The 25385-nt window shown below is 48.3% G+C and overlaps 2 protein-coding genes across 2 annotated transcripts in view; one reads left to right on the top strand and one right to left on the bottom strand.

Moving 5' to 3' along the window:
• The first annotated feature begins 15 nt into the window (after window positions 1–15).
• On the top strand, window positions 16–6596 carry MYL2 (myosin light chain 2). Its single transcript, XM_077748012.1, has 6 exons — window positions 16–99; window positions 2650–2725; window positions 4075–4179; window positions 4777–4855; window positions 4945–4993; window positions 6498–6596. Exons 1-6 carry the CDS (start codon window positions 64–66, stop codon window positions 6594–6596), a joined length of 444 nt encoding a protein of 147 aa, XP_077604138.1. The 5' UTR covers window positions 16–63.
• A 785-nt stretch (window positions 6597–7381) lies between these two features.
• CCDC63 (coiled-coil domain containing 63) overlaps window positions 7382–25385 on the bottom strand; it is a 35196-nt gene continuing 17192 nt past the window's right edge. Inside the window, exons 8-12 of the mRNA XM_077747996.1 lie at window positions 22691–22911; window positions 17123–17200; window positions 12858–13050; window positions 9811–10014; window positions 7382–7578 (exon numbers count right to left, since the gene is read on the bottom strand). Of these exons, the coding sequence (XP_077604122.1) occupies window positions 7433–7578; window positions 9811–10014; window positions 12858–13050; window positions 17123–17200; window positions 22691–22911 (842 nt within the window). The 3' untranslated portion in view covers window positions 7382–7432. The remainder of the gene's footprint in view (window positions 7579–9810; window positions 10015–12857; window positions 13051–17122; window positions 17201–22690; window positions 22912–25385) is intronic.

Here is a 25385-nt window from a genome sequence, read left to right as displayed (position 1 = left end):
CCAATGCAGGCACCTAAGAAAGCCAAGAAGAGAGCAGACGGAGCCAATTCCAACGTGTTCTCTATGTTTGAACAGACCCAGATCCAGGAATTTAAGGAGGTGGGTGCAGCTGTTGAATCATCCACCCGGATGGAGATTCCCACCTGTCGGAGAGAACGTTTCCCGTTCCCGCAGGGACCTGGTGGTTAGAGGTTTATATCCTCCAAACAACCCCAAATTCAGTCTCAACATGTGCACGAACCATTTCAAGAAATTATTTTAAATAATTTTTGCCAATCACAAAGCAAAGCGTATTTCTTGTTGAAAGTGTTGGGGGAAATTTTCAGAAAAGCACAAAGAACAACATAAAAATGACTTATAATTTTATGACCCGGAGATAATCCATTAACATTTTAATATCCTTCAAGTCATTTTGTATTATGTGTATATACCTTTAAACTATTTTTAAACTATTTTGCTATTTTTCTTTGAGCAATTCCGCATCAACATTTTCTATCAATTTATTGAAACCACTTCCCATGGCTGGATGTTCCATTTGCTTAGAATGCTCTATGATTATAAATAACACATCTTTGCTTGTTTCCTTGGGGTAAATTCCTAAAAGCAGAAGTGTTGGGTCACAGGACTTTAAAAAATGAACTAAAAACACCTAGAAGCACTCGCCCCCCAGAAATGTACTAATACCTACTCCCATCAGCTCCAAAAGGAAAGAGTGTCTTTTGCCCCTACATCTCCGTCAACACTGAATATTAAGAGCCTAAAAATATTACTTCTGCCAAACTGAGAGATGAAAACGAGTATCTCTTAGATTTTAAATTATACGGCTGTCCATTGTTGAACACGACCAAGGTTGAAACCTGTCACATTCAATGGGAGTGCGCCTTATTAAATAAACCTAAGTACCAATTAGGGCAAATTAAGCCACTGCCCGCAGGCTTAGAAGGAGAGACTCTGAATGAATTTTCCAGCAGTCCCTCTGGCTCACACTGAGTCAGCCACACTCGCACCTGTGCCTCCAGATGAAAAGACGCCGAAGAGGCCGGTGTGTCCTCTATCAAAGGGGAAACCGTTTGGGACTTCCAAATGGGACGCAAACCCTAATGCTTTTTGCCCTCACTAGTGTTCAGATCGCAGGAATGCCGTGTCCTCTAGGCCTTCTGGGAAAGAACTCCCACCATGAAATGTTATATCTGAACTTGAAATTGTCACCTTCCAGGGAGAAGACTCCACCGCCCCTACTCCCTCCCCCGTCCCAGTCTCTGGAATGAGATCAGCTGCTGGGAGGGCATGGGGAGCCGGGTGCAAATACTTTCAGGAACCAGCTGCAAAGAACTCAAAAAACAGGGAGATGATAAGTCATTTGTAAAATACCTGGGCATTTACAAAGCTCTTGGTGTCCCCCTGGGAGGCACCTGGGAAAGATCGCTGGCCCCGTTTTACAGATAACCGGGCTTTGGTGAGGGGTGGGGGGAGGCTGCTGCTGAGACCCCAGGTATTAACTTGATTTTTTTTAATTTTATTTTTTTTAACTTGATTTATATTTATTTGAGAGAGTCCGCGCATGCACAGGGGAGGGGCAGAGAGCGAGGGAGGGAGAATCCCAAGCAGGCTCTGCACTGTTAGCACAGAGCTGGATGCAGGGCTTGAACGCAAGAACCGTGAGATCTTGCCCTGAGTGGAAATCAAGAGCTAAATGCTTAACAGACTAAGACACCCAGGTGCCCCCAACTTGATTTTTTAAGTAACAACTTCATAGAAATATAATTCACACACCTCACGTTCACCTTTTTTTTTTTAATGTTTTATTTATTTCAGAGAGACAGACAGCGTGAGCAGAGGAGGGTCAGAGAGAGAGGGAGACACAGAATCTGAAACAGGCTCCAGGTTCTGAGCTGTCAGCACAGAGCCCGATGTGGGGCGTGAACCCACCAACCGTGAGATCATGACCTGAGCCGATGTTGGAGGCTTAACCGACTGAGCCACCCAGGCGCCCCTCACATTCACCTTTTTAAAACTACGCGTTCAATTCGGTGGTGTTTTGCTATAGTCACAGAGCTCTGCAGCCATCACCACTAACTTCCAAACATTTCTATCACCCCATAAACAAACCTCACATTCATTAGCAGTCACTACCCGTTCCCTTCTGCCCCCAGCCTCTGGCCAGCGCTGATCTATTTTCAATTCCTACAGATTTGCCTGTTCTAGGGATTTTGTAGCAACACACCGTATGGCTTTTTGCCCTGACTTTTTTCGTTCAGCATCACGTGTCAGGATCTCCTTCCTTTTTATTGCTGAGTAGTAACCCCTCGCATGGCTAGACCACATTCTGTGTATCCATCCACCCGTCGATGGACATGTGGGCTGTTTCCAGGTTTGGGCCACGGTAAATAATGCTGCTATGGACATTCAGGCACAGGTTTCCACATGGACAGATGTGTTCAGTTCTCTTGGGGCAACTACTGGATCACATGGTAACGCTATGCCTAACATTTTGATGAACGGCCAGTTTCCAGTCTCTGACCCTTGACCTAATGTCCTTCAATGCTCCCCGAATCCCAGAATCCCATTTCCCCCAGTCCGCAGCCTGATCTCTTGGGCTCCCCTGCCTGACTTCTCCTGGGCTGACTGGCCAACTGCCCCCTTCCACAGGCCTTCACCATCATGGACCAGAACAGGGATGGCTTCATCGACAAGAATGATTTGAGGGACACCTTTGCGGCTCTTGGTATGTCCCCCGTCCCCCAGGCCTGCAGGACGGTCTCCTTATCCCACCCTCCTGAGGGGTGGAAAGTGAGCCACTGAAAAGGTCAAGAGCTTGTCATTTTTCAAAGAAATGGCTCAATCATGGTTGGCCTTCAAGACAGACTTCAGAGGATAAGCAAAGAACTATTTAGGTTTTGAGTGTCTCCACATAGCTTTTGTTTCTTTCAAACTAATTTTTTTCCTGTGACTTTGAATGCAATGCCAGCTCAGAATAGAAAATTTGGGAAATTCAGAAAAGTATAAAGGAAGAAACATTAACCATTAGGTCATATTCCACTGTAACATTTCAGCCTCTCAGTCTTTTCTAGGTACATTTGGGTTTTTTGTGGAGTTTTTGTTGTTGCTGTTGTTTTGAGATTAGAACCATTCTATTTTGGATCCAGCTTATTAAATTTAACATCTCAGTGTGAGCAATAGTGTATGGAGCTTTTTCAAAATATATGTGTGCACCCTGCCACCACCCACCCCCCTCCGCTCTTACTCCCAGAACTCAGGGCCGCCATGAAGAGCTGAACGGGTTGTGCACTACACAGTTCTACAAATTACTATTCACGTTTGTGGCCACTGCAGATTTTTATATTTAAAACATAAATTACCTTAAGAAGGGGTGACTTTTGAACATTTGCACAAAGGTGCTATATGGGCTTGTGGCAGAGGCTAGCACAGGATCTATGAGAATCTCCGAGGCCATGTGGGTTGCAGCAGAGGTAATCTGAAAAAGTTCCCTTAAGGTGATTATGATCTGTCTCTCCCACCTCCAACTGAGAAGCGATCATTTGTAATAGGAGCATTTCCCATATCAGTAAAAAGTTAAAATATCTGTTTAAAATGTTCCAGGTTATGAAGACACTACTATAAAAATAGCTAACCCCTCCCCACGTTAGATACTTGGGCTGTGTCCAGCTGTCTGGCTATTATAATTTTTTAAATGTTTACTTATTTTTGAGACAGAGACAGAGCACGAGCAGGGGAGGGGCACAGAGAGAGAGATACACAGAATCTGAAGCAGGTACCAGGCTCCCAGCTGTCAGCACAGAGCCTGACACAGGGCTCGAACTCACAGACTGTGAGATCATGACCTGAGCCAAAGTCGGACACTTAACCAACTGAGCCACCCAGGCACCCCAGGCTATTATAAATAACACTGTCGAGAACATCTTCTCATGGGGATCTTGGGTCCCGCCCACTCCATCTCTGTTTGTCCTAGACTAGATTCTGTGAAGTGGCATTAGGTAGGCAAATGCCAGGGTCCTAACAGCTGTTTCTGCCCCAGCGCGGGGGCCCTGAATGTGTACCTATCTCCTGCCCTAGGGCGTGTGAACGTGAAAAATGAGGAAATTGATGAAATGCTCAAGGAAGCTCCAGGTCCAATTAACTTTACTGTGTTCCTAACAATGTTTGGGGAGAAGCTTAAGGGTAAGCTCAAGTGTGTATCTGTCTGTGCGAATCTGTGTATGTGCATCTGCATTTATGCACCTGTGTGCGTGTATCTTTATGTGTCTTCCTCTTTGGGTGTGAATTAAAGCACTAGGAGGCTTCATGGGGGCATTGGCAGAAGGTGAAAGCAGAGTAACACTGGGGGTGGAGGGTGGGGCGAAGCAGTAGCTAACATCGCTCCGAGGCTTCGCCTGAACCAGACCCCAGGCTACACTTTGGATCCATGACCTCATCTGGCATCTAGGAGGTAGATTCTATTCTTATCCCCCGTCTAAGGCTCAGAGATGGAAAGCCACTTGCTTGTGGCCACACAGCTAGCAAATGCTGGGGTTGGGATTCGAATCCCAGTCTTTCTGAATCTAGATCCCCTTTTGACCCTGGGTTTGCTCAGAAATGACTGGATTCTCAGCCCACTCTTTCCAATTACCAAGGTTCAGTGCTCAAAGGAAGGCAGGGCCTTTCCTCCGAGCAAAACGGCCTTGCTCTGGCCCCTCCATCTTTGAGGGGCCCTGCCTCCTGGGGTACCGCGGGGTCCTGACCACCCTCGGCATGATTCAACCCTGCTTTCTGTTTCAGGGGCAGACCCTGAGGAGACCATTCTCAACGCATTCAAAGTGTTTGACCCTGAAGGCAAAGGGGTGCTCAGGGCCGATTAGTAAGTAGGATCTGTGGGCGGAAGACGTGGGGGTTCCCTGCCTGCCTTACACACACCTGGCGCCAACACCTGCTGTTCTCTTTCGGCAGCGTTCGGGAGATGCTGACCACGCAGGCAGAGAGATTTTCCAAGGAGGAGGTAACAGCCCCTTGGACACAACACTGCACCCAGCTCCTGTGTCACCCTCTTTCCTAAAACCCCCCGGCTCCACACTGAGAGAGAACCTTCCACTGAGCCCCTATCTCATTTCATTCAATCACCCTATGAGGCAGAAACTACTAGTATTATTGTCATTTTATAGATGGGGAAACTGAAGCCCAGGGAAGTTAGTCACATGCCTAAAAGGACAATATTAACGGTAAACGCTGGGGACTGGATTCCAACCCAGGTCTACCCCTGGTTGGAGCACCAGTTCCCCGATGGATGAGGGTGGTTTGCAGGGTCCCCCATACTGTCACGAAGGTTCTGCACTGCACAGTTCTCCTGGATGCTGTTCGTGCTTGTTGCAACAGTCTTCCAGCAGGTGGCAGTAAAGTGTCCGGATACAATTCTTTTTTTTTTTTTTTTTAAACCAAGAGTGTATATGACTTCTTCTGGCAGGTGGCAGTAATGTGCCTGAAGAAGGGGCACCAGTCAGCCATGATTCTGTCAAGTTTTTAATGAACCTGAATCTATTCAAAACAGCCCCTGGTCAGGCCCAATTTCGACCAGTTCCACATTTCACTACAAATTTTATGTAGATTCTCCCGCTGCTGCGCCCACCAAAACTCAAGCGGTTCAAAGAGCCTGCCTTCACCCCCCCACCAGCCTGGTGAATTTGGACGAGCTCTTGGACCTCACTGTGCCTCACTTTCCTCACCCGTAAAGCTGCTCCTCTGTAAAGCTACCTCATCCTTGTAGCAGGCTGTGAAGATTAAACAAGTTGATATACGTGAGGTGCTAAAGCGTGCAATAAGCACAATACAAAGCGTTAGCTTTTATTAGCCAATATGTGTTTTTAAAAATAACTAGCCGATGCTTTCTAAATGTGGAAGCTGCATGTTAAAAATCTAGATTCCTAGTTTCCCTCAAAGACTCAGATTCCCTCAAAGGGTTGGCCCTCCTTGTCCACACGGCCTCATCCGGCCGGCCCTGAGCTGTGGACACCTCTGGAGGTAGGTTGTGTCTGGGTTTACCCACAGCCCCCACCAGTCCCCCTTGCTCCCCGGCATAGCCTGCCTTCCCCCTTTACAACCCCCGAGTCTGCGACCCCTGCTTTACCCGTTGCAGGCTGGATTCCCAGGAACATCCCTACGGGATGGCCCTTGGGGTCAGCCTCTGCAGAAGAGTCAGGAAGGGCAAGGAAGCAGGAGGCATGGAGGGAGAGGTCAAACCTCAAGTCAGGCCCTACGAGTGTCCTGGCTCCCCACCCCCGGCCCCGCGGGGAGCCCTGGAGCTCGGGGTCCCACACTGGGCCTCACAATGATCAGCGGGCTGCGGGCTACCCCAGGTAGACCATGACCTTGGGGCTGGCAGCCCTCCACAGCAGCTAAGCCACAAGGCCTTCCTGGAGGGGGACCTGAGTGTCGNGCCCCCCCCCCCACAGCTGCCCCTCTCACTTGCACTCCTGCCCCGCTCAGCACGTGTTGCTGGTTCTTTGCAGATCGAGCAGATGTTCGCAGCCTTCCCCCCTGATGTGACTGGCAATTTGGACTATAAGAACCTGGTGCACATCATCACCCACGGAGAAGAGAAGGACTGAGAGGGGCCCATCACCCAAGCCTGGGCTTGTCTTTGGCGGGGAGGTGGTCCCTGCCCTCCTCTCACTCTGCCCAGTACTGCCGCCATCCCTGATCCTGGCCTGTTAGCTGCGTGGCTGCCTCATTATCCACTTCCGTCTTCTTTGCAACCTCAGTGGTTCAAGATGCTCCATGGCCACACATCCTGCAGATGGAAATCCATCCAGAAGCTGTGTGCGAATAAACAGGAGGCTGTGTATTTGTTCCTGGTGTTTCTCTGACAGAAGTGCCTTGAGTGAGGAACGTCCTTTGCTCGTTCCCATGAAGGCAGAGTATGAGCGAGTGATGTCTCTGCTGTCATTATTATTGAATCCTAGTGACTCTTTATTTGAAATAGACCTTCCCACCCACTCAGGACCATTTCTATCAAGGGCCACAATTTATTGGAATGGTAACCAGAGGACCACAGCCCTTTCTTCCAGAAAGCTCAAGCATCTGTAGCGCTTAGATTCCGTGACGTCCTTCCCTTCAGGATGCCACTGGGACGTTTCTCCCGTAGATGTGCTCAGCTAGGCCCCATGATGAAGTAAGAGGAAGAGGCCTCACATTCATGCTAAGAATATGGATCATTTGGTAAAGAATCACATCAGTTAGCTGTAAGAGGTTAATCTCTAATTTCAGGTAACGGAGCACCACCTCAGGGGGCTCACGGGAGCCATGGTGACTTCCTACTCCTCTGCCGTGTCCCATAGTGGCTCCCAGAACCCTAATCTAGTCTCTTAGTAATGAGTGTGAGGAGACACTGGGGTTAAAGAACAGAACATTTATTACCTCTGGTACAGAGGTAGCCCCGTCCACCTCAGCCCACTAACTTCTTCTTGGGCCTCAGGTCGTCCCCTTTGTCTGGTATGCTCTCTGAGTGGGAGTCCCTGCTTCGAAACTCCTTCGCACTGTAGTTGCTGAGCACGAGCTGCCGAAGGCTGCTGTGGTCCAGGGGCTGGTCCACTGCATCAAAGACGGGGCTCGTGTGAGGAGTTCGGAAATCTGACCTGGCAAGGAGTGGGGAGGGGGAGCTTCCTTCTCAGGGACGGTGCCTCTCTGCCCCGTTCGTGGAGGCCCAAGGCAAGGATGTCCAAGGCTGGTTTGGGGCCCCCCTCTCCACAGTGCTGGGGGTGGAGTGTGAATATTCTCGAGGCTCAGGGAGGAGCAGCATTGGAAGAGATGTACTGCACAGGGATGTCTAAATGATAACTGGTTTTTTCTCCCAGAGAAATATGCAAAGTTGAGTTTAGTTTAATATCAACGAGACAAGGCCACCATGTGCTGTTGTTCAGGATGTAGACTGAACAAAGACATCTAGTGGGGACAGGTGAATGGATGGGCTGAAATCCAGCCCTCACCCCACTTGATTGCCAAATCATATCTACACAGAAGGGGCACCTTAATTAATCTGTACAGAGGATGCGCCTCTTCTAACTCATACATATGAGCCACAGAGACTAGCGAGCTAAGAGAATCCAGTGCTCATCAACATTCCCTTGAGCAGAAGTGAAACCATCATCTGCAAGTTCCTGACCTGGTGAGGATAGTGTTACCAGCATCTGTGACCTGTCACCTTCCTCTTTTAGGAACTCGAAGGGCGAAGGGAAACTGTGCATAGGTGACTAACACCAGACCCCAGGCCAGGCTTTCACCCCTGCCAAGTTTCCGTTGCATTGATTCAATCAAACCAGAGATGTGTGTGTGTGTGTGTGTGTGTGTGTGTGTGTGTGTGCATGCGCGTGCGCTGGCGATCCTTCCTCAGTCCTCCCCCTCCATCTCTGACACGCCTGCATGCTTGAAGCCCTGCTTAGAGAGATGGGGCGGCTTTAAAAAAAAAAATCTAGTTTTCTCTGATTACTCGAGTTGCTCAAGACCATTGGAAAAGAACAATTTAAACAATACAGAATTGTTTAACTTGGAACGGGCACACTTGTCTGTAAATCACCACCTAGAAATACCGCCTGCAAGACAGCCTGTAAATCCTTTGTTTTCATATGTATAATCAAGACCCCTTCCCCCTTCCTTCCTTCTCAACCTCTCTCCCTCCTCCTCCTCTCTCTCATTACACACATCTCTTTCCCTATTATACATCAGGGTTGTCCAGGGCTGTCTTGTGCGGTGTAGGATTTCTAGCAGCTTCCCTGGCCACTAGATGCCAGCAGCACCTCCCACCTCCCAGGTGTGAGAACAAAAATATCTCCAGGCATGGCCCAAAGTCCCTTGGATATTATAGGATATAGGATATTATATCCTATAATCCATATATAATCACACATAAATAATTTATATATAAATTATATGTTTGAGAGTGTGTGAGTTTATATTGTGTGTTTGTGTGTGGGAGAGAGTTTATATTGGGGGCGGGTGGAGGGAGGGAGTTCATGCTGACCTGCTGCATTCTGGTCTGTGTCTGCACAGAGTCGTTGCACGATGGGTGCCCTGTAATCCACGTGACCAGTCTCTATGGGTGAGCAGTTCAGTCATTTCCAGTTTGGGGCTGCGGTGAACATGGCCCTACTTTTATCTTTGAACCTTGAATACATGTTTCTAAAGGACCAGCCTGCACAGGAGAGAGACGGGCTGCACGGGTGTACCCAGGTCTCCGGCTTGCCACACATGTGGCCTAACTGCCCTCCAAAACCCAGGAGGGGCTGATTTTCTCCCCTCCCCTAGAGAGAAGCACTGCTTCGCCGTGTGAGGGGAGTGTCAGGAAGGGAGGTCAATGACCCAGGCGGGGCCATAGTTAGGCATCTGGCTCCTGGCACGAACCAAGCTGCAGCTGCCTCAACCCTGAGGTTGTGGGACACGCCTGGGTGACCCCAGAATGGCCATGGGTGGAGTAAGACTCGGGGCCGAAAGGTAAGGGTAGAGATGCAATTAGGGAATCTTCCGTGTCTGCAACCTGCCGATTTGTAAACTCTAGGCGCTTTAAAGTTCTTTTTAAATGGTCACAAAGCAGTGATTTAAAAAAAATACCCAGGATGGCTAAACTTCAGGATCTGCGGCTGGGTCATTGCACTGTAGAGAGAAGCACCCCCAGGCAAAACAAGTCAAGGGGCCACAGCCATGATGGAACCCAATGGAATGGACGGGCCTACGAGGCTCATAAAGGGAAACTGAGGCTCAACGTTGCAGACTCTCTCTGGCACAGGTCTCCTAGCAGCCTGCGCGGATCGGGGGAGAAAGAGAACTCACCTTCATCCAGCCTGTCGCTAAAGGGGTCAGCCCCGAACACCGGGGGGATGACCTTGATGGGTTCTGCAGGCTTGAGGAGGGCAGAGCCACCCCAGAAAGGGTTGATGAAGGGCGGCGGGACCTCGGTCTCTGCCCCTTCTATATCCAGGATCCGCTTGTAGGACTCCATCAGCAGTAGGTCATTGGTCTTCTTCTCAATGATGGCTGGGGGGAAAAAATCAATCAGAACCAAGATGGCAGCTGACAGGGATTGGAGGTGCCCCTGCCCCCCCCAACCCCCCCGGCTGGAGAGGAAGGGAAGGAACAGAGAGCGGGGACATGTGCACCTCTAAGGACGAGGCTTTCTCTTGGTCACACCATGCATTCTCCAGAGAGCACTATCGCCCCGAGAAGGCAAAATTTGGTTTTTGAGAAGCGAAAACAAATCTGACTTTATAACATAAAATACAAATATACATATGTATATACATACAGAACATTAACAACGATAGCTCATATCTGCAGTGTTTCAATTTCATGAGGAAGACAATTAGGAAAAGGATGTCTAAAAAGGCTCCGTGGGCGGCACTAATGATGAAAAGATGGGAAACTGTGGGTTACACTAACAATCAGGAGTCACAGGCAGACTCCCAAAGTACTGATGTTTCCCCTGTGCCCTCTGTCTCAGGCTTCCAAGCCTTCGCTCATGCTGTTCCTTCTGCCTAGAATGCTTTTCCCTGCGCCCCTCCCTGAATAACCCCTACTGGTGTTTTGAGACTTGCCTCAGGCTCCTGCCACCTGTCGGAATGTTTCTCCAACCTGCCGAGTCTGGGGAGGGGGGGGGTTCCCCTTCCTGCGGCATCAGAGCCCTGCGCATTCACTGGCCTCATGGGATCACACCCACTCTACAAGTGATTGTTGGGTGCCTACCATGCCAGGCACACAGCTGGATGCTGCGATGTGTGGAGGAGAAACACAACAACAGTAACAGCGAAGATGCGATCTCAGCCCTGATGAAGCTCATAAGCTTCAGTGTGTGGGAGGAAGACAGACAGAAGGACAAATTCAATAAGTACGCAGAAAAACGTACACATCCCTTGCTTTCCAGGTGCTCATTATCTAGATTTGGTAACTCCTGGATCTGGAGAATTTTTTAAATGTTTTTATTTATTTCTGAGAGAGAGAGAGATTGAGAGAGACAGTGTGAGCAGGGGAGGGTCAGAGAGAGAGGGAGATACAGAATCTGAAACAGGCTCCAGGCTCTGACCTGTCAGCACAGAACCCGATGCGGGGCTCGAACCCACGAACCGTGAGATCATGACCTGAGCCGAAGTCGGACGCTTAACCAACTGAGCCACCCAGGCGCCCCGAGAATGTTTTAGATAAACCTCATACTAGCCATACTGTTGCCATTCTTTCTGAAAATCAGAGACCAAAAATATTTGCATCTGCCACTTGCTATCAGATCTCGAAAACCGCACAGATTCAGGGAGTGAGAGCTACTTGTACATGGAAACAGAGTGGATGAATATTACATAAAAGGACTGTCAGGAGAGGGAATGACAGTGTGTGGAGGGGACACCTGCTTCAGGTAGGCAGTGGAGGGAAGCCTTGCTAGAGAGAGGACATTTAAACTGAGATCTGAGAATGAGAAGGAACTCAGCCTGTGCAAAGGCCCTGAGGTGGGGGAGTACTGAGGGGTGTTCAATACATAGAATGGTGTGACTTGAGATGGTAAGCAAGGAGAGAGAGCAGGACGAGAGAGATGAGAAATATAAGCAGGGGCCAGGCTGTGTAGAACCTAGGAGGGCAGGAAAGAGTTAACACAGTTGACACTTAGCTGTTTCTTGAAAGTCCCAGGTTGCCTTCCCAGGTTGGCCTGAGGCTGGCATCAGGGAACTTGGACTTCAAGAAGGTTCCTATCATCATTAACTGATACTAGAGGCTCAGTGTGCCTAACCTGTATGTATAAAACATGTTTATGCTAAATAACTGTTGTTGTTGTTTTCCCCTTAAAGCCCTGGGCACAGTCTCTCTAATGAGCTTTCCTGGTTCATAGCATTTCACGTATGTCGTCACAACTCAGTGCTGTGGGAACCAAGCGCATCCTGTGTGACCCGCTCTGGGACGCTCGCTCCCGGCTTCCTCCAGACTTCACTCCATGCGCCTTTTCCTCTCGCTGATTTTGCTTTGATCCTTTTGCTATAACAAATAAAGCCACTACATGCAGAGTCTGTGACCCCTCCTGGCAAATCACTGAACCCGGCAGGAGGGAGATATTGGGAAATTCCCAAACACAGATTGTATTAAGAACCTTGGGTTTTATTCTAAAAGCAAGCCGTTCCCTCCAAATTGTGAGGATCTCTGGAGATACATCCTTCCTTCTCTAACCTGAGCTAAGGGCCTATGGCTAGAAATGTGTGTTCTAGTTGATAGGCATTGGTGACATGCCAAACACTGCTCTGAGCGCTTTATTTCTTCCTTTCCAATCTGTGTGCTTTTCAGTTCTTTTTCTTGCCTTACTGCGTGGTTTGGGACCACTTTTATGATACTGAATAGGAGCAATGAGAACAGACGTTCTTGCCTTGTTCCTGATCTTAGAGGAAAAACATTCAGTTCTTTACCCTTAAGCGTGAGGTTAGCCGGTAAGTATTTTGTAGACGCCCTTCAAGGTTAAGAAAGTTTCCTTCCCGTTCTAGTTTGCTGAGAGTTTTTATCGTGAATGGATGTCGAATTTGTCAAGTGCTTTTTCTGCATCTATTAATATGATCATAGTTTTACTCGAAGAACTATTAATTTATTTAATCTTCCCAACAACCTTATGAGGTAGGTATCGGTTTACTCCTCATTTATTTTTTTAGATGAAGAAACTAAAGCATAGACAGATTCCAAACGTTGCCCAAACGCACACAGCTAGTAAGAGCAGAACTGGGGTCTGAACCCAGGCAGGCTGGCATTACTGCCCACATACTTCACCACCAGGCTCCGTGCCCCACAAAGAACCCTCGTGACCGCTCATAGAAAACTCCAGAAATCGTTCAAATGCGAGCCCCCCGCCCTTGACTCACCAAAGTACTGTGGGAGGTTGGTGTCAGTGATTGTCCCTGTTTCCCCTAACTGCCCCAGGATCATGGTGGCATCACAATTTATCTTTTTAAACAGACTCTCCACCGAGGCCTTGAGATGCTCCAAAGTCGTGCTGATTTCCTTGTAGCTGTTCTCATACATGTCTGCCTCCTCCGTGATCTTCTTTAGTTTCTCCTGGGGACAGACCCCAATTCCCACCCCAGGTCAGCCAGGCTGGACACAGCCCACCCCTGAGGACTCTCAGTGGGGATGGGGGTTTGGGACCCTCTGGAACCAGAGTCTCTGAGCTACAGATTTTCAAACCTCTGAGGGGGTACAAAAATCAATGTACTAGGGGGACGCCTGGGTGGCTTAGTCGGTTGAGCGTCCGACTTTCGCTTAGGTCATGATCTCGCGGTTCGTGGGTTCGAGCCCCGCGTCGGGCTCTGTGCTGACTGCCAGCTCAGAGCCTGGAGCCTATTTCAGAGTCTGTGTCTCCCTCTCTCTCTGACCCTCCCCTGCTCACGCTGTCTCTCTGTCTCTCTCCTAGAAATAAATAAAAATAGTTTTTAAAAAAATCAATGTACTAGGCCTTAATCAACATTTTCAAGAAAGTAAATAGAACAGAAAAGAAAGGAAGAGAAAATACTAATATGCACTGCAGGTAGTGAGAGTAAATATTGCTAAATGGAAGTTTTGTTTCACTTACATATATGTATGCATGTATGTGTGTGTACTGGATTATAGTACTTTTTAAAAGCTGGCGATTCATTTTTTTAAATTGTGGCTCATAGGAAGGAAGACGTTTTATAATGCAGCCTACTTCATAGTACACACAAGTAAATGTACATACGTGTATGGGTGTGTGTTTATATAGATTATCTAATCAATTGAAATAAACCATTCACAGATCAATATTCTTTTTTTAAATTTTTTTTTAATGTTTTTTTATTTATTTCTAGGAGAGAGAGAGAGAGAGACAGTGTGAGCAGGGGAGGGTCAGAGAGAGAGGGAGTCACAGACTGAAACAGGCTCCAGGCTCTGAGCTGGCAGTCAGCACAGAGCCCGATGCGGGGCTCGAATCCACGAACCGCGAGATCATGACCTAAGCGAAAGTCGGACGCTTAACCGACTAAGCCACCCAGGCGCCCCCACAGATCAATATTCTTATTGTGTGTTCTCATATTTTCTATTCTGCTCTGTTGCATTATTTTTATTTTATTTTGTTAACTTTTTAAAATATTTATTCANGGCTCGAACTCACAAACTGTGAGATCATAACCTGAGCTGAAGTTGGTTAACCAACTGAGCCACCCAGGAGCCCCTCTGTTTGATTATTTTTAAAGGCTGATTCAATCCAACAAACTGATTTTACCACTCACTGATTAAAACACATTGCTCTAACCCAGTGGTTCTCAAAGTGGGGTCCCTGGGGGACCAGGAGCATCAGCCTCACCAGGGAACTTGCTAGAAATGCAGATTCTTGGGCTCCAGTCCAGACCCTGAATCAGAGGCTCTGCGAGTGGGCCTGGCAATGCGTGTGTTAATGAACCTCCAGGTGGTTCGGACACAGGGTGAAGTCCGAGAGCCCCTGCCAGTCCATTGGATCCCAATCTTGGCTTCACATTGGTATCACTTGGGAGTTTCAGAACGTTTCTGCCCTGACCCCAGCCACAGAGGTTCAGAGGGTCTGGTCTGGGCACAGCCTGGGCATCCGAGGTGAATCCGATTTGCACCCCCCGGGGCTGAGAGTCCCTGCTCAGGGGTGAGAGCTTCCAGTCGCTTCCTGACTCTCCCTCCGAGTTCTCAGCTTGCTAAGGTGAACTGGGCCCTGTGAGGACTGCCCCCTTCCCTGTGGCTCATGCATCACCCCAAATAACAATCCCAAGGGGTCCGTCCTATCCACACACACACCCAGTTTCCAGGTGAAGAAACTGAGGCTCTGAAGCACACAGCCAAAAAAGGGAAGCCATGATCTGAACTGTCACTCAGCCTGCACACCGGGCAGCCTCCTCTGTCCCGGTTCCCAGGACTGAGTTTCCTCCTGTGACAGCAAGGGCTGCCCACTCATTCTGAAGGTGCATTAAAGGTCACATGGTCAAGCAAACTAAAAGCCTGATGTGGCTGTGATAACACGTGCCCAGCACCTGACAGCATCTCAACACAGCCTCACAACTGCTTCAGATTTCAGATGGGGAACATGGAGGTCAGAGAAGAAAGGTGAACTTGTGTTTAGCTTCCGTGTACAGAGCAGTCTATGTACCCGGCCTTGAGTTCATTTCTTGAGCAGTTATTTAGTACCAGGGTGAGGAGATTTTGAGGTTTTACTGATTTACATGATGAATAACGATAGCTACACGAATAAGTCTCTGCTCTGCCCTATGCCTAGTGTGTAGATGCTTGACTTTACTCAAACTTCACATGCCATTGAGGTGATCATTATTATCTCCCTATTAAAGGTGGAAAACAGAGGCTCAGAGAGGTTAAGTCAGTTTCTCAAAGTCACACAGCTAGGAAGTGACTTTTGTGAGAGCCCTACCCAAGCATTTGTTCCCAGAGCTGGTTGCTGAACTCCTATGCAAAACCCTCCCGTTAAGGGACAGGTGCTCCCACTTCTCTCAGAGGGGCAGGAGATGAGGAAAGGGAAGATACGTGGAAAGGCTCCAGGAATAGAGCAGAGGGAAATGACCTTTAGCAAGGGGTAAGGGGGAAAGCCTCCTGTGATCCCATTGCTATTAAGACAAACTCTTGTGTTTGGAATATTTGCATTTGAAAAAAAAGGCCTNAGGTCGGCCTCGCCAAGGTCCCCCTCTTTAGGCCTTCGAAACCCAGAGCAGCAGAGCCTCACCAGTCCCAACCCCAAGGAAGTATGTGGACGACACCGGGTGGCCCTGAGCCAAGGACATGGGACCCCAATCATGGGCTCAGCCTGCGGAGGGGCTCCTTGGACTTGGACCCTCTCTGGAAGTGTCATTCCCCATATCTAGGCTCCTGGGAGGTCCCTCGGAGCCAGAGCCGCAGAACGGTGCCTTATGCTTTGCTGCCCCCCAGTGGCGCATCAGAGAATGGCACTGTCATCCCTGTCTAACCAGGTGCAGGCCTGCAAAGAAAATACGCCGCGCTGCCCCCCAGTGGCCCATCGGAGAATAGCACCGCCATCCCTGTCTAACCAGGTGCAGGCCTGCAAAGAAAATTCGCCAGAGAAGGAAAGGAAAATGATCCAGGACCTCAGTTCCTGGGTCAGGGACTATTGGATTAGAACAGGGCTGTGCAAACTCTCTGGGTTCATATCTTTGTCAGGTGTTTTCTATCCATTCTCCCTTTACACCTTAATAACAAACTCCTGATTGTATTTGGGCGGCAACGTGCCCAGCTGAAAAGTATATTTCCAACTCTCCTTTGCAATAGGGATGCCCAGCAAGCTGTAAACGCAGAAGTCACTGGCTGAGTTTTCACAAAAATAACTTTTACGGTAACAGGAAAGGTTTTTTTTTGTTTTTTTTTTTGTTTTTGCCTCCCCCACTTTCTTCCTGACTGGAACATATATGTGATGTCTGGATCATTGGCGGCTACTATACAGCCATGAGGCATCCCTGGGACTATAAACCACACACTAAAGATGGCAAACAGGAGGAGCCTGGGTTACTGATGACATCATGACCTAAAGTACACATTTCCAATGTGTTTAACAGAATAAATACTTCTACCTTACTTAGGCCATTGCTGCTTTGGTTCCTTGTGATTGGCAACTAAATACAATGCAAAACTCAAACACAGCTTCCCAGCTCCAAGATGTCAAATGACTTTACCTCTCTGAATCTCAGTTTCTTCATCTGTAAAATGTAGAGATCATAACACCTATGACACAGGGCTGTGGTAAGGATTAAATGAGATAGCCCAGTGCCTGGTATGTAGCAATTGCTTAGCAAATGTTCATAATAACTGTTATGGATTGAAAACAGGCCACAGCCAGGACAAGGCGGGGAGAGAAGAAAATTACCGAGGCAGAGCCCTGTCTGGAATTTGCTGGTCTGGGATGAAATTATAGGCGCAAGTGCCTAGGCTAGGCTCCCTGAAGTCTGGGAGTCTTAAAAGTGGACAAAGAGGCTCTAGGGACAAACTTCTACAGGAATATCTGTAGCAGAGGCTGCCCGTGACAAAGGGTCAGGACAAGTCAAGACGTGAACTAGGCTAGTCGAATCTCAAGGGGCAGATAGCATACTCCTCTTGAGGACTGCCTGACAGGCCACACAACAGACAGACAGACAGCAAGANTCTGTATCAGGAGGGAGCGGCTGTCATCATGGGATGATCTCTGCTGGGGCCTCAGGGTGATGATCTCATCCTGCTCACGAGAGAACCAGACCATAATAAGGGCAGGTGCGTGCTCCCCTCCCCGCCGCACCTGAGCCCACGCTTGTGCCGGGAAGGGATGCTGAGGATCGAAACCATCTGTTTCAAGGAGCCCCAAGCCCCTGGGCCCCTCTTATGCCCGTGAAGGTTCTTCCTGATGTTTCTTAGTTAGGGTGTGGGAGGGTGGGTGGTTCATCCTTTCCGGAGAACTGTCTAGAAGAGCAGTCAACAGAACCATGATGGTGGCAGTGTTCTCTCTGCACCACCCAGTTCTGCAGCCACTAGTCACCTGTAGGTATTGGGCACTTGAAGTGTGGCTGGTGCCACTGAGGAAGTAAACTTTAATTTTACTTCATTTAAATGTAAATAGCATTGGGCGGCTGACAGCTATTATCATGGATGTAACGTAAAGGCAACTCCAGAGCAGGGGTTATCCAATTCTAGCATGAATCAGAATCATCTGAAGGTTCTAGAAAACACGGATTGCTGGGCCCCTCTCCCAGGGCTCTGGTTTGCTAGGTCTGGGTTGGGCCCAAGAATGTGCATTTCTCTGAAGTTCTCAGGAGCTGCTGTGACTGTTGATCCAGGGACCAGATTCGAAAACTCTGGGGCTATACTGATGTCTAAAAAAAAAAGGCTACCCTTTGAATAATATCATCTCTAGGAATCTGTCCCACAGAAATAGTAGGACATGTGGACAAAATGGCTGTTTGGGGTTGTCTGTCATGTCATTAGTCAAGAACAGTCCCCAGTTAGGGACGCCTGGGTGGCTCAGTCGGTTAAGCGACCAACTTCAGCTCAGGTCATGATCTCACGGTTCGTGGGTTTGAGCCCTGCATCAGGCTCTGTGCTGACAGCTCGGAGCCTGGAGCTGCTTCGGATTCTGTCTCGCTCTCTCTCTGCCCCTACTCTGCTTGTGCTCTGTCTCTCTCTGTCTCTCCAAAATACATAAATGTTAAAAAAAATTTTTTTAAACAAGTGGCATATATATATATGATAAAATAAAACAAAATAAAATAATAAAGAAAAGAAAAGAATAGCCCCCAGCTAGAGACAAATGTCTACTGATACTGGAGCAGTTAAATCAATGATAGTATTCATATCATGGGCGGAATGGGTCTCAAATAAAAATATGTTTTTAATATCTTTTTTCTAAAAATATGGTTTAAAAAGCAGATTCCTGGCCCATTCTCAGAGAATCTAGGTTTGTAGGTATAGGATAGAACTAAGGGATCCACATTTTTAAGAAGTTTCTTACGGTTCTACTACAGAGATTCCAGGGGCTCCAGAAGCCATTAAAAAGAACACAGAAGATGTTGGGAGGGTTCTATGATGAATTTGGGGGGGGGGATTTTTCAAAAACAGTGTGCACTGTCTAGAATGACCCCTGTATTATGAATGGGCATCTTTCCTGCCTCAGGACCTCTGCCTGAATTATTCATCCCCCAGAGGTCTGCATAGCTTATTCTTGCAAGTCTGCTCAAACCTTCACTTCTGAACTTCCCGTGCCCTCACTTGACTCCGCAACCCCTCTGTACCTCTGGTCCTTGACCCACACCACTTCTCATTTACTAATATATCCTATTTTTTAAACAGTTTGTTTATTTGAGAGAGACAGAGAGAGTGTGAATGGGGAAGGGGCAGAGAGAGGGGGACAGGAGGAGAATCCCAAGCAGGCTCTGCAGGGCAGGCCAGTGGCCCAGAGCCTGACATGGGGCTTGAACCCACAAATCACGAGATCATGACCTGAGCCAAAATCGAGAGTTGGACTCTTAACTGACTGATCTGCCCATGTGCCCCTACTCTAGAATTTATGTATTTAGTAGCCTTGTTGTTCATGGTCTGTTTCTCTTTGCCAGAATGGAAACTCCATGAGGGCAGAGATTTTTTGTTGTTTTATTCACTGTCCCATAACCAGAGTCTAGATTAGTGCCTGGCACATAGTAGGTGCTCAATAAATACTTGCTGAACAAACAAATAACCAAAGGAACTTTTTTTTCAATCAGAATACATGACTCTATATATAATAATCACGATGTTAAGTTTGAAAGCATCACCTGCCACCCCCCAGAAAAGGAGTCAGAAGCAAATAGATGAAAATAGCAACAATGATTGTCTCTAGGGAATGGGGTAATGGATGGTTTAAAAAAATTCAATCCTTAGGTAGTTTCCAAAGTTTCTATAATGAGCGAGCATATCCCTCTCTTATAAGATTTTTTTTAATATTAAGCATTTCATTAGAAACAAAGTATTTTGGGGACTTATTCAACAGGACATTGCAGCTCTGCTAAGCCCCAAAAGGCACAGTTCAATAACTCCAAAGAAAATCTCAAAGCTACTCTTGCGGTTCACACATCCTTCTACAAATGGGGAAACTGAGGCCCAGGCGGATCAGGGACTTGCCCATCCTCCATCAGACATACTCCTGCTCAGGCCAGAGACAGGCTCTTAGAGAGGGGGTACCATCACGGTGAAGGGGAAAGATGGAGGTCAATTTTGTTCAGTAACCATTTCCTCATCGGCTCAGTTTCCGACTAGCATCCTCACATCCGTCTGCTATGGTCTGTCCCTGTTATCCTACTGGGGCTGGGAAGCTGCTGTATCCTAGGGGGAAAAAAAATCAGTGTCCTGCCCACTCCCAGGTCCCAAATGGATCATCCTTCCATACTTCAGACCTCTGCGTTCAAAGACCTTCCGTGCAATACCGCAGATGGCCACCTAGGGGCAGTGGCGAAGCGCCTACACAGGAGGCCAAAAACCCACATGCCCACAAAGCTGGGCGCAGGGGCAAATGGCACCCGGCTGGTGTTGGTGGATGTGAGCCAATGGCCCTCAGCTTCGCGCGGGACTGCGGGCCCGAGTGGTGAGATCGGATTTTCCAAGAGAAACCACAAATCCCGATTTTCATGTGGAATATCCTGATTTTTAAACGTTAGCAACTAATAATGTGTAATAATGTGTTTGTGGGGGGTGGGGGGGGTAGGTAGGGAAGACCAAGCAAAAGAAGAAAGTGGGATTCAGTCAGTTACGACCTGTGACCCTGGTGCTCTCGGAAGGGATGAAGTCAGATGTCAGTATCCTAATTGTTTTTTACTTACATATTTTTCTTACCCGAACCCTAGTTTGAGCAGAGGTGCCTCGAGAAGGTGAAAAGGTGAAGGGTCCAGGCAACCCCTCCAGCCACCCCTCCCAACTCCCACCCCCTTCATCCACAGCTGCTCCATTTTACCTGTTTTCTTTTTCTTTCCTTCTAAATGTTTATTTTGAGAGACAGAGAGAGAGAGAAAGAGGAGAGAGACAGAGAGAGAGGGAGAGAGACAGAGACAGAGTGCAAGCCAGGGAGGGGCAGAGAGAGAGGGAGACACAGAATCTGAAACAGGCTCCAGGCTCTGAGCTGTCAGCACAGAGCCCGACGCGGGGCTCGAACCCATGAACCGCGAGATCATGACCTGAGCCAAAGTGGGACGCTCAACCGTCTGAGCCACTCAGGCGCCCCTTACCTGTTTCCTATATGGTGTTTCCTCATAACCTGGGTTTAAACAAAAATGTTGTGTCCCCTTTTTCTTAAAAGTTTGGAAAGTACTGCTCTAGTCCCATTACATCATTCTACAGATGTGGCTACTGAGGCCCAGAAAGGGCAGGAGTTTGGCCATCTTTCATCAGACACACTCTTCCTGACAGAGACAGGCTGCCTGGCTGAAGGAGAAAAGGATGGCACCCTCATAGTGAGTGGGAAGGTCAAGGTCAATTACTGTTTTGGAACCATTTCCTGGTGGCTCCCACTGTGTTCAAGGCCGTCCCGGGCACTGGGAAAGCGGAGGAAATACACTCTTGTGTCTGTCCGCTGGAAGATCACCTTCCAGAAGGGAGACAGAGGGCCATTCAAGCTCATGTCTCACACCCCTACCCCCACCACACACACACTGACATTCTCCATTTCCCCCCAAATCCACCTGCCTCCCTTCCCCACCCTCTGCCCTAAACCCCAGGGGCTTGGCTCTGGGCTCCCTTGTCCCCTGGCTTGGGTTGCGCCCAGACAACAGAAGTGGAAGGAGGTGAGGGTACCTGGCAAGTCACCACTTTGGTCACATCGCTCCGGGGGAGACACACAGACAGCCTTCTCTCCTGATTCCAGAAAACGGCTCCTTGCCCTGACCTGTTCTGGAGCCCTCTCTTGCTGCTGCAGCACTTACCCTTTGTAAGTTCCTTAAACCATTGTAAATAGTACCTTTAAAATAAAACCCACCTCAATTTACCCATTTGGGGCACGCCGTATGTTTCCTGTGATAACATCATGTTTGTGTGCCACCTGTACTATTGTCCATCACTATCCATTATTGTGTACGAACAGTTTTCTTTAAATCAGCCAAATTGTAGTCATCTTATTATGTTTATCCTTATTGGTTTACTGTTATTAGTTATTTCTTATCATCCTAAGTAACAATTTGCATTAAGTCAAAATTTTGCAAGCTGTATTTATCCTAATCCTCATCAAAGCTAACTCATCACTAGCAACTTAAAATGTTTTCCCCTATATTCCGGCTACTGGCTACTTACACATAGCCGGTGCACCTGCTTGATATTCAGGAAACAGTGACACAGCAAACGGAAGTGGGCCCCCTGGTCATACAAACGGCACGGGGAAGGCCTCAGAGGAGGGAAACGTGCGGAGAGCTGAGACTAGCAGCGCCCAGGGCACCTTGGGGGCGTGAAGGGAGCTGCGCCTGCCGAGGCAGCTTGAAGCCACATTTGGAAGGGACTGGAGTGTCACACTGAGTTTAGACTCTATCCTGTTCAGATAGTTCCAGAGGCTGTTTGTGTGTGTTCTGGGGAGCTAGTAGCCCAAGAAGCCAATTAAATTTGGAAAATGACGGGCTCAGCCAAGGTGAAGAGGTTTCTTTACTACAGGACTTGTCAGAGGCTTCACTGTGCTCATGTATATCAAGTGTCTTCAGGATGGTTTGACCATCTCTACTCAGGTCTGTGAAGCTGTCGATTAACAGGGGTCAGCAAGTTTTAAGGCGAAGGGCAGGATAGCAGATATTTAGGCATTGCAGGCCATATATGATCTCTTATATATACCCTCTTTTTTTCCTTATAACCTTTTAAAAAATGTAAAAAGGATTCTTATTAGCTCAGGCCTGTACAAAAACACACCACAGGCTGTATCTGGATGTGGCCATCATCTACGGAACCCTGGATTTTAGAACATGCCATGGGTTATACATCTCACTATGGGGGCGGGGGGCTCACCACATTAAGTGTTTCCATCCACTGAAGGCACATACCAATTTCAGATTGGTAAGGTTAGAATGGGAAGGGGTGCCTGGCGGCAGGGAAATATAGTGTTTCTCAGCCAATCAGACCCTGAGGCCCTCTTCTCTAGAGAGCAGCTCAAGGCGTGTTTCGAGGAACCCACTTTGACAAAGGCTGCCGTGAGAATGTGTGGGTCCCAGACCCAGGAAAGAAGAGCGGCCCCGACCTGGATCCTCTGAGTCCTCTTGTGCATCGTCTCCATGTCATTGTTGAGCTCCGTGACGTACGTGAACCGAGCAAAGTTCTTCTCCTCCTTGGCCAGATAGTCCTCAATGAGCTGATTCAGGTTCCCGTCCTTGGTCAGCTTCAGCAGCCGCAGGTGCGCCACCTCGTAGCTCTCAAAGCTCTCACCCTTGGTCTTCTTCTTATGCTTCTTTGCCTTGAGAGCTGGAAAGGAAAAGCCGAGAAGTGTGAGTCCAGAAGGAAGCCACTCAGAGCCACGCCAGGTAGGGAGATGTGCTCCGTAATGCTGTTATTGTGCCTTCAGAGGGGGGTGGGGGCGTGAGAGCTTTACGCCTTGGTCACTTCACACATACGTGGTTGAACACCTACAATGTGGCAGACACGGTGCTGGGCTCTGCAGACACACCCCAGCCCCGAGGAGCCCCTAGTGCCAGAGTCAGACAGAGAAAAGAGACGAGAGCCACATAAACAGAAGAAATACAGCCGTCACCACTGTAGCTCAGGTGATGGAGGGGATGCGTCAGGTGCTCTGATGGGGGAGCTGCGTGGCCGGGGAAGTCCTGGAGGTGACATTTGAGCAGGGTGAAGGTCAAGGGAGCCCTGTTGGCAGAAGGCCTTAGGCAGGCTCAGACCTTGGCAAATTCAAGAACCAAGAAAGTTCTCCAAGCTTCATTATCTCCAGCCTGATGCCTGCAAAAGCCCCATCTTTCCTGAACCCAGTTTTCTCTCTCTTTTTTCTTTAGAGAGAGACAGAGAAGGAGGGGGCAGATGGAAGGAGGGAGAGGGAGAGAGAAAAAGAGAAAGAGACAGAGAGAGAGAGAGAGAGAGAGAGAGAGAGAGAGAATCTTAAGCAGGCTCCACGCTCAACATGGAGCCTGCCGTGGGGCTCAATCCATGACCGTGGGTCATGACCTGAGCCAAAATCAAGAGTCAGACACTCAACCCACTGAGCTACCCAGGCGACCCAGTCTTATCTTTTTGATTTGGCCTCCACATGACAATCACGAGGATCTTTCTAGATCTTCCTAGGCACATCTGGCCACATGACCCCTTTACATGTTGTTATGTTAGAGAGTGAGAGATGGGGCTTCTCAGAAACACACTTTTCACAGCTCGGCCCCAAATGGAAAGACAAGAAGANCCTTAGGCAGGCTCAGACCTTGGCAAATTCAAGAACCAAGAAAGTTCTCCAAGCTTCATTATCTCCAGCCTGATGCCTGCAAAAGCCCCATCTTTCCTGAACCCAGTTTTCTCTCTCTTTTTTCTTTAGAGAGAGACAGAGAAGGAGGGGGCAGATGGAGGGAGGGAGAGGGAGAGAGAAAAAGAGAAAGAGACAGAGAGAGAGAGAGAGAGAGAGAGAGAATCTTAAGCAGGCTCCACACTCAACATGGAGCCTGCCGTGGGGCTCAATCCATGACCCTGAGTCATGACCTGAGCCAAAAACAAGAGTCAGACACTCAACCCACTGAGCTACCCAGGCGACCCAGTCTTATCTTTTTGATTTGGCCTCCACATGACAATCACGAGGATCTTTCTAGATCTTCCTAGGCACATCTGGCCACATGACCCCTTTACATGTTGTTATGTTAGAGAGTGAGAGATGGGGCTTCTCAGAAACACACTTTTCACAGCTCGGCCCCAAATGGAAAGACAAGAAGAGCCAGGAGATGCCGAAGGAACAAAGAACAAATGCAGCTTCCCAGGGTGGGTGGGGGGACTCTCAGAAGAGCTCAGATTTTTTCCATCGGTTCAGGAGACAGTAAATATAAGAGCCCTGAGACTGTCCTCCTTAGAAAGGGTGGGCCTTTCAAAAAATAGAAAAGAAAAAGAAAGAATAGGCCTTTCTCTTCTGGCAAGGTGGCCCTTGGCTGGCACCTGGGGACTTAAATGGTAAACAGTTCCCTACCTGGATATAAAATGTTCCCTAAATGCTAGGAGGGGCTCACTGCGCCTGGGCTCTGCAGATGCTGTGTGTGGTTAATGCTGAACATGTGCTCTCCCTCCAGGAGGCTGGAATTTTTGTGGGTGCAAGGGAGAGGACACCTCTGTGACCAGCCCCCAGGAAGGCCTTTGGCACCGAGGCTCTAATGAGCTCCCCACATGTATTGTTGCAGTGAGATGCACATCCTGTGTGACTCCCTTGGGAGAGGACTCTGGAAGCTTATGCCTGGTTACCTCCAGACTTTGCCCAGTGCCCCCTTTCCTCTTTGCTGAGTGTGCTTTGTGCCTATCTCCTAGCCATGCATGTGACTACATGCTGAATCTTCTGAGTCCTCCTAGCAAATCACCAAACCTGGGGACTTGATACCCAAGTCTCCCCGACAAAACAATGAAAGGAGAAGCTCCGAGTAAGGACACATCCTACAGGTTGGCCAATAAAATATAGAACCTCCAGTTACATTTAAATTTCAGACAAACAATAGATTTTTAAAGTATAAATATGTCCCAATTGTAGATAATCTACAAATAATTTTTGTTTTCTTTAAAAATTTATTCAGTTTATGTAAAATGTAGATTTAACTAGGTATCTTGTAATGTTATTCACTAAATCTGGCATCCTTACTACTTATACAGAAGGCCTTGGGCACCCTCAGCTAAGGTGGAGGGAGGGAGGGAGGGAGGGAGAGAGAGAGAGAGAGAGAGAACGACGCCTGGAGAATGTACCTTCCTTTTGGTCT

Source organism: Crocuta crocuta, unplaced genomic scaffold (genome assembly GCF_008692635.1).
Source record: "Crocuta crocuta isolate KB4526 unplaced genomic scaffold, BGI_CrCroc_1.0 scaffold29, whole genome shotgun sequence".
Classification (NCBI taxonomy): domain Eukaryota; kingdom Metazoa; phylum Chordata; class Mammalia; order Carnivora; family Hyaenidae; genus Crocuta; species Crocuta crocuta.
This window is presented reverse-complemented; position numbering and strand designations above follow the sequence as displayed.

Excerpts from the sequence above, each read along its gene's own strand:
- MYL2 (XM_077748012.1), top strand. The coding sequence starts at position 64 with ATGTTTGAACAGACCCAGATCCAGGAATTTAAGGAG. Across the intron at positions 2,726-4,074 it reads GGACACCTTTGCGGCTCTTG|GGCGTGTGAACGTGAAAAAT; the intron begins GTATGTCCCCCG and ends CTCCTGCCCTAG. Across the intron at positions 4,994-6,497 it reads AGAGATTTTCCAAGGAGGAG|ATCGAGCAGATGTTCGCAGC; the intron begins GTAACAGCCCCT and ends GGTTCTTTGCAG.